The 9,398-nt window shown below is 35.3% G+C and overlaps 1 protein-coding gene across 10 annotated transcripts in view; it reads right to left on the reverse strand.

Moving 5' to 3' along the window:
• LOC103464192 (epidermal growth factor receptor substrate 15-like 1) overlaps window positions 1-9,398 on the reverse strand; it is a 202,370-nt gene that overhangs the window by 90,631 nt on the left and 102,341 nt on the right. For all 10 annotated transcript variants that reach the window (XR_533610.2, XR_533611.2, XM_008408134.2 and 7 more), the window contains 2 exons: window positions 8,703-8,775; window positions 8,381-8,542 (listed from right to left, as the gene is read on the reverse strand). Coding sequence is in view for 8 of the 10 variants with exons in the window: in XM_008408134.2 (XP_008406356.2) it covers window positions 8,381-8,542; window positions 8,703-8,775 (235 nt within the window). In the remaining 2 variants the exon portion in view is untranslated. The remainder of the gene's footprint in view (window positions 1-8,380; window positions 8,543-8,702; window positions 8,776-9,398) is intronic.

A 9,398-nucleotide genomic window follows, 5' to 3' on the forward strand; every position in this document is an offset into this window, starting at 1 on the left:
AAACTAATCCGGCCCAATTCACTATTTTCACATGTAATAAAATTAACTGTTTGAAGGATGAATGAAATTACATAACAGGAAAAATTATAAACAAAATACAGTGACATCTGATGTGTTGAAGTTTTTGAAATTCGGCTAAGCTGTAGACGGGTTTAAATTTAAACTTAATGAAATTTGAAAAATTGAGGTTCATAGCTGACTTGAACTTTATCATGGACTAATCAATATTTTTCTCTTATCAAAAACAGGATTTCTTTTCATTTGAAACTTGGTCACCTTAAAATGTCTAAAGAGGGAACAGAATTGGTAAATAAATATGAGTATGTGTTTGATTCAAAGGGTGATTATGAAACAGCTCCAGATTCAATTACATTGATTACAAAATATTCTTGTCTCAAAGACAATTAATGATTCTAAATCTAGATAATTCGGTTACCTTACGTCAAAATGGGAAATAATATGTTYKAAAAGGAGTAATCACATTTCAGCTTTGGTTTAAAACCAGAGAGCATTTATTACGAGACTGTTTTCATTGAGTTTGACATGTTTTATTTTATTTTCATTTTTATTAATATTATTGTTGTTTTTATTTTCTAATAACTAACTAACTTACTAACTGAACTAATTGCTGCTTTCTACCAAGACACATGTGTGTCTTGGTAGAAAGGCACAAATTGGACATGATAAACTTAAAATTGATATAGTAATTGATTATGTAAAAACAAACTGATTGGACAACAACTGGCTCACAACACTTGTGTGCTTTAAATTTTGATTGAATTGATACATAAATTCAAGTCCAACAGAACATTTGATTTGAAACGYAATGACATCTTACAGTACTGCATAATCTTTGTCTACATTTTTTGCTCCTCTGCCACAAAAGAAAAATGTGATCAATTTTTCTTTTGTCAGTTCAAAATAAACATTGACATGGCCTTTTASGAAAGCAATCCAAATTCTGATCTGAACTCCTTAAAATAATAAAACCTTTGGCCTTTGCAGTACAGTTTCAGTTGGACATTTAAAGAAAATGTACAGAAAAAGAGTCTCTGAAAAATATTTCTGATATTAAAAATGTTGTCAGAAATGTTTATTTTCTATATACATACGAAAACAAAAGAGGGAAATGATAAATGATAAACATAAAACATTTCTGATAAAACCTAATAAAGATAAAACATTTCTGATAAAACCTTCTGATAAAACTTTACATTTAAAACGTCTGATAGTCTTTCAATTCTAGATGGATGATTTGGAAAACTTGCAACACACCCTGTAAAATTTTAGTTTTGGAGAAAAGTAAATGTAAAATTGCTTTCAAATTTTTTAATTTTATAAACAGGGGGTGAAGAAGAAATAGACCATAATTCCTAGTCGGTTTATAGATACGGTTAATTATGAATTTGTTAATCAAGACTTTAGAATTTATTCATTTGACATTGGTGAATTGAGTTTATTTAATGAGCTCTTATACTTTTCCTTCCTGCATGACTGAAATACAGAGTTATATAGAAGTTCTTACTAAATTAAAATTGGTAATTTAAAATGTAATAGCTTCAATCAATATCTATGCCATGTTTATTTGCGGATTGATGAATTTCCATGCATCTCATTTTGAAAAATATCAGGATAATGGTAATATTTTCATTAATGGAATAAAGAATATTTGATTACAGTTTTCTTTTTGACCTAAATTATTAAGGAAATTTAACTGGTTGTCTTAAAGCGTGGCATTATCACAAGGATGCTTTTGTGTAAAATTGGACACTATTTAATTAATTATTTTACATATGCATTTGAATGACCAATTGATGAAAAGTGTATGAAGCTGGAAATCCTCAATTTTGTTTACATTTTAATAATTTCTTAGAGTTTAATTTTTGAGAGGTGTTGATTCCACAATCGGTTAATTCTGAAACATCTGAGGGTGAATCATCTTAACACATTTCTATTTTATCTTCTCTTTGGAGCTCAGGGACTGAGGCAGTGGACGTTATCTGAGCCACTCCAGTGACCCTGAGCCTGGCTGGAACAACAAAAAAACAAAAAAAAGAGGCAACTCTTCATCTACATCACAAGCTACAGAAAAGACAGTTAATTTATAATTATGTGAGCAAAAGGTGGCATACACTTCTATTTTCTTAATTTACTTTGTGTTTTACTCTAGCAGTGCTGCTTCCTGTGGTCTGTCGTGAAACATGGTTGGAACTGATTGAGATCTTTCCAGGACACACAGAAAACAGATCATAGAAGCCCAGAGGCAACAAGTAATCTTGAATCATGATTTAATGCTGATTGAAACTTATATAACCTTTATTGTAATGAAACTTATATAATCTGTGTTGTGATAGAAACCCAGAAGAAACAAGAAACTCAGTATCATGATTTGAGATGATTAAAAATAGTGTAATCCTCATTTTAATAATGTACCACCAATCAATGTAATGAAATATGTAAGAAATCATAAATGAAGTTAGATGAGATGTCTTAATACTGTGTCACAATGTGAGAGGCTGTGTGAGAAGAAAAGATGAGAGAATGGAAAAACCAGGGAGTGGGATTGTGAAATAAGCGAAAGCCCCAGATGTTGAAAGAGGAAGTTAGCCAAAGTGGCTGATGTAATGGTCCAATGGGAGATTGTGTAAGCCCAACCAAGATGCAGAAGTAGATGGTTGTGTAAGTCACAGAGGCGCACAAGGCTAGAATACGGAGAGTATAAAAGGTAGAGGCAGGAGAAGAACGGGGTTCTTTGTTCCAGCAGCGATCGAGGCAAGACCATAAGATGATGCAGGATCAAGATTGGGGCTCTACTTTGAAACCATGGGAAGGTGAAGACTTCGCGCTGCTGTAGGAAGGAACAAGATCCGTTTATCCACAACCCGGGGTTCTGATTCGACGTCTGCCTAACTCTCAACCCAAGAAACATCTCAACGATGTTGCAGTAGACATGGGGGATAGACAAAGATCACCTATGGATAAAGAACTGAGCTCATGAAGAACATTCACCAGTTCAACTTTGGATTTGTTCTAAAAAATGACTCTGCTATGGCAAGATGGGTCCCTGACCATGGAATTTAGAGTTTTCTGCTGCCAAGATCAACTCAGCATCTGAGAAAGAGTGGAACCGCATCCCAAAGCCTCTCTTAAGGTTTAGTGACACAGTATAGGGACTAGAGGGAAGTGTGTTTTCTAAAATTTTTTTATATTTTGATCTTTTGGTTTTTGATTGAAGTAGCNGTGACACAGTATAGGGACTAGAGGGAAGTGTGTTTTCTAAAATTTTTTTATATTTTGATCTTTTGGTTTTTGATTGAAGTAGCTGTATGCCATTTTCCCCTGCTAAAGCTTGCTAAAATATTAAAGTCTACTTGATGTTGTGGACAGTTAAATTAATTAAGTCATAGGGATAACAATTCTTCTGGTTAACATAAAATCAATGTTCATGATCCTAGTGAATTGGGGGCTTCAGACGTTTCTTTAGTTATGATAAATAATGACCTTGGGACTCGTGCCGAGTCTCTAAAATGATCTAGACTGTAACAAGTGCACATTATTGATAGAGAAAGAGCTACCGTTAACTGGGGTGGTTTCTGGAGTCGGGCTACCACGGGCTATTTGGATGTCTGACCCATTAACTGTAAAAGGTCATAATCTCAGGATCTGAAGGTAGTTAGAGTCTAGACGCATCTTTCTCGTGTCCAGCTTAAACAGAATACCCTCTATAAACTCAGCTGTGGTAATACTCAGGAGGTAGAGGCTTCACGGACTCGTTAGACAAAGAGCTGGTCAGTAGTCAGTCAGCAGGAGTCTGAGAAGAGGTAGGGGTGTGGCTGACTATTGCGTAATAACAGGTCTGAAGGGGACCGTGGGGGCCGGGGTTTGCGGGCTCAGGGCCGTGCGAGGAAGTGAGGATAAAAGGCCTCTCCTGTTCTTAGCCGCGCTGACTTGGACATTTGCACTTTCTACACATATGAATTGTACCATCTTCTGCTGGACTGCTGTTTGAGAGCAAAGACCTAGTGGACGATTCTTACAGCTTCTACAGCGGTCAGTGAGGTTGGATTGATTTTTCCTGTTGTCACATGAGGACGGATTGCAGCTCACAGGATCTGATCTCTGAGGAAACACCTGGCTAAAGGACGAGACCCAGGCATCATTTCTGAGGGTCTCCTATGGCAGAAAAGACCAACGGCTTCTGCTCGAAGCACATTCATGGTCTACTGCCTTGGCATTCTGACCTCTGCTATCTGATCACCAGGATAAGTTTAACGGTACAAGTGAAGGCCCGATGCAGCAGGGTGTTAGAACTCTCTGCAGGTTACAGAAACATTTTGTTTGCCTGAATGATTATAACTCTGATTGTCCAACATCTGGCTAATGTGTTTTTCTCCTCCAGCATGACAACAATTGAAAAAGGATAAAAGTACGGTAAAAATAGTTAATTTCCTGATTTACAAAAGCATAACCAACCACATTTCAAACACAAAAGAGGATAGTCTAGTTGGGTCAAATTACAGTGGCTACAAATATGAGGACTAGTATCTCAAGTTTTGATTTAAGTTTATTTCAATCCATTTCAAATCTTAGGAAAATCTACTCTTCAGAAAATTACTGAACCAAATTATGGGTTTACTGAACATATTTTCAATCAACTATTCAATTATTTCACTGAGGTGTAAACACCATGTTTAAATTAAATCCAACTGTTATAGTTAGCAATGAAAGAAAATTGGGGCTAAATGATTTGAGTGGGTTTCTTAGGAGTTTCTGTACCGAAACACTAAGTGTTTCAATACAGAAACGGGGAGATGCATGGAATGAATCTAATCTACAAATTGTGAGTTAATATAATCTATTGAGAAATGTTTCAGTTTTGGGCTTCAGCAAAATATAAAAGAGGTTAAATCAAAATTCACAAATGTTTTAATTATTCTAATGAGTTTCTAAAGTAATACTGAATATTCTGAATTGAATACATTAAAATTAATGATGTCATGTGTCAAATAGATTTCTACAAAATAGAGTTGTTTAAAACAGGGAATAAATTGTTTGATTACTGCTTCTCTCTGGCTATAATTCAAAATAATTTGTTTAACCAAGTCATGCAGAAAGGTCTAACCTGAAMATTATATAATTTAATAAATCTAGTTGTATCAAATTTCTCCCCAAAACTGCCAAAAACATTGATAAATATGATAAACACTACAAAAGAGGGTAATTCAGTTAAATAAATATTTTATAGACGGGTTTCAGAAGAACCACTTTTTCAAAGGTTAAAATTGTTAGGGTTAACTTTATTCTTGTAAAAAAATAAAACAGGCTAATCATTATATGAGGTTTTAAAATGAGAAGAAAAATACGAGGATTCAAATTGGTCTAAATTGGGAGTTTACAAATGAGCAATTATGGAACTGCTTAAAGCGGGTTAAACAGATTAATAAAATAAAACTAAAAATCTAGTTCTATGTGTAATTATTGATTCAAGGTAATAATGCCTAAACATCTCTTATAATCATAATTTACAGTTTTTGGTTTGAGGCAAAATAGGGTTGTCTTTAATTTTATGAATGGAATATATTGCAAAGGATCTTAATTTAACACATATCATTAACTTTTCACACTATTAATATTTTACAAGCCTTTAGTATAGCGGGTTACTTCTTGTTAAATGAGGACTATTTGATTGAATTTGATTAAAATAACAAAAGCAAAAGATTCACATATGGTTTAAGATTTCTGGTAAAGTGTCTATTAGGGATAATATGTACATTTCAAATGATATTCCTTTGATAAAACATGACTGTGGGCAGTTTTGCACATTCATTAATTCATTAATTCCATGTTATCATCTTAACCTTTTGTACACACACTTTTGGAAATATGTTAATGTAAGATCATTTTGAATGACATATACCAATATATGTTGATGATACCATGATACCATGATACCCATCATCTGCCAATAAAATTGTGTTTAACACCAGTGAAGAAACTTTTAATGGTATGTTATGATGTAGACCTATCAGACCAAAAAAATGTACATGAATCAACATTGATTCCATAGCCTTCATTCAATATAAAATCAACCCAAATATGCATGTTGATTCATATTCAGATGATGGTTGAATCAACACTGTTTCCTAACATTGATTCAATATAAAATCAACTCAAACCTGCATGCAGATCCACAGTCCGATAATTGTTGAATCAACATTGATATAGTGTCAGTTATGGTTGAAACCTTAACGTTGATTCAACATGTAAGTCACTGACCACTTTCAATTCCGTTTCAATGCCAGGCTTCAACGTAGATTCAATGTTTCTGCCTGACATTGTTTCAATGTTGTTTGACTCATATTTGTGCTATTTGGGATGACGCCGGCTCCGCCCCCTTGTGGAAATAGAACGAACCCCAACAAACAAACTGTTATGGCAGAGGTAAAGGACCTCAATGCATTACCCGAGACATTTATTGAGTCATTTTTGCCTTACCAAGGTTCTAAGACTGAGGCAAAGATGGCGGGCAAGAAAATTCTATAACTAGTCCTACATCAATTCTGTAAGGTTGTTAGCAGGAAACAATGGAGAAATAAATGATGAAGTCCAAGAAGAAAAATGATGAGGGACACAACATCTGGTTGGATGTGAGTGTGAACACTGTGTCCCACGCATTTTGCACATATAAAATGGGTGATTAATGACTCAAATAATACCGGCTTGTGAAAATCTGCCTTCAGGAAAATGCTTAGAAATAAAAAGTAGCATAAAACAGTTTTTAAATGTAAATACAGCAGTTACTAAAGTCTGTTTTCATGCTGCCATAGAGCTACTGTTGGAATCTACACGCATAAAATCCACCATCAGTACCTTCATTTATTAATCTGGAAATGATTAGATGTTTAGCATTGTTGTTTTAATCAGACTGAGTTGTGTTTATTTGACGCTTAACCATCAATCGTGAGTCGTTAGCACAGAGCTTTGAGCCGTTAGCCAGATTACTTCCACATAATATATTACATTGTTTAGGTTAAAGCAGCATTCATGACAAAGGGGATACTAAGGGGATACCCAAGTATAATTTTCTTTGTTTGCTTGTGTTTAGTTATTTGCCTAATTAACTGCTATTGGGCTTGATGTGACTATCAGTAAGTGTCGTTATGACAAAAAATGGGAGGTTTACTACTGGTTACCTTCATGCTGAATAACGGGGTAGTTCCTGTCCATCGGTTTCATACACATGAGGTGGGCTGCAAGCCATGATCCATTTCTTGGATTATTCCAGACTCCTTTTTGGTTTTGGAAATGTAATAAATTGTACTCCACCCTCTACAAGTTCTGGGTAACGGCTGTCAGGATTGAATATTTCCCACTGACAACTTGGAGCATAATTATCTATTATTTTCCTCAAAATCTCCCTGACCGCAGCATGTTTTCTATGAAAGACACTTGATATTGTCGGAGGTCAATTCCTCTAAAAAAGGGGTGTGTACTTGTAACGCCGATTGGTCAGTTGCTGACAAATGCCCTGGAATAATTGGGGGAGGATTGCATTATGTCAGCATGTGGCATCATGTCAATTATGACGCATATCTGCCGCTTTAACTAAATAGAAAGCAATTAAAGATGCAGCCGAAATGTCGTCATGGATTTAAGTTAAACCTACGAAGGCTGAACAAGCCCAACCAGGTTCCAAGCACCTAGGAAGTACTGCAAACATCACGTACCCATTGCCACATAGTTTACACACATTACAGACTGAATCTATAATAAACAAGCAGAACATAAAGCGATAACTTGCTTTTAGCCATCAACTTAACACTCATGCTACGAACTGACCTTGAAGTAGTAAATTACCTTCAGGAGTGGCAACGCAGCACTAAGCTCAGGCTTATGTCTCTTTCCAAAATAAACTTTAAACAAATATTCCAAAAAAAAAAATTCAGAAAATGTCTGAGCCTTTTATACAGTGATGTCTGAAGGCAGAGTTTCCAAAATGGCAGGTATTTTTAGAGAAACAGAGGCCCAATTTCAAAGTGTTAAATTTCAACGTCAAAATGTTTATATATAGTAATTTTATAATAACTTGATTGTGCTATACAATGGCACTATGTGATACATACATTTGTATTTAAATGCCCCTTTAAATGCACATTTAAGGGCATTAAATTAGTAAGTAAAGATGCCTACAGGTGATTCAAATTCAAATTTCTCATGTTGCTTCCTTTTGAAAATTAATTGCCCATCCTTGTTAATGCCCTCCAGGCAAATGTTACTGTATATTTTTGATATGTAGCAAATGAAAATATTATTATTATGCAGTACATGTTCATATCTTAACTGTAAAATCACATTTGCAAATTTGTTCTTCTCTCCTCACCAATTGAGATTCTTCCTTGCACTTCTGGTGTACTTCATTCAACATATCTTCCAATTTATGCTTCTGCTGTTCCATCTCCTCCAAACGGTCCTGAGCATCTTGCTTCTGCACCTCCAGTTCCTGCAGATTGGTTGTCTCTCTGTCCATGTCATTCTGCATCTCCTGATAAATCATTAGTTACAACAAAAAATGATATAAACCAGTCACAGCCTCTGCAACCTTTACATGTCAATGTATCCAAGACTTCATAGCTTTTCATATTATAGTAGCCAAATCATTTTTAAAATATTAGAAATGTAGAACACTGTGAAAATGTCCTCACCTGCACCGCAGCACTTTTTTGTCTGATAGTTTCTTCCATCTCCCTAATATCCTGCTCCAGAGTGTACTTCTCCCTGAGACACAAACACAATAAAATTACTTTGCCACGTGTAAATAAATCAGCATAGTAATGATACAAAAATTAACAAATAAAACACCAATTATTACATGCATAAAGGACTAGATGCAATTTTTTTTAGCTCATTTGGAGGGCATAGGTTGCATACTAGATTAATAAGCTGGTGTATCAAAAGAATATCAACTAATTTCAGTTCAATTCAAAAATATCTAATTTGACCCAAAGGGAAATTAAATGCTGTAGTAACTCATATCATCCAGTTTACTAAGAGCTGTTGTTTATGGCAGTGCTGGGGGCAGAAGGATCCCCAGTAGCAGTCAGTAGTGAAAGAAATCTGAAGAAGTCTCTGACTGATGATACTGCTGCTGTATGATGACAGTATCATGACTGTCATAATATGCTATACCAGAGGTTCCCAAACTGTGGGGCGCGCCATGCCATTGCAGGGGTGGGGGTGGGGGTAGGGGCACGGGAAGCGGTATGGATGAATGAAAAACAACAACAACGATGAACACTGTATGTGCTGGGGTTTTACCTTAGAATGACCAACTTTCTGTTATTCCTATGTCAATTTGATACAGTAGGGGCTTCTGCACTTATCTGTGTCCTCTGTCACTG

Source organism: Poecilia reticulata, linkage group LG4 (assembly GCF_000633615.1).
Source record: "Poecilia reticulata strain Guanapo linkage group LG4, Guppy_female_1.0+MT, whole genome shotgun sequence".
In the NCBI taxonomy this organism is placed as follows: domain Eukaryota; kingdom Metazoa; phylum Chordata; class Actinopteri; order Cyprinodontiformes; family Poeciliidae; genus Poecilia; species Poecilia reticulata.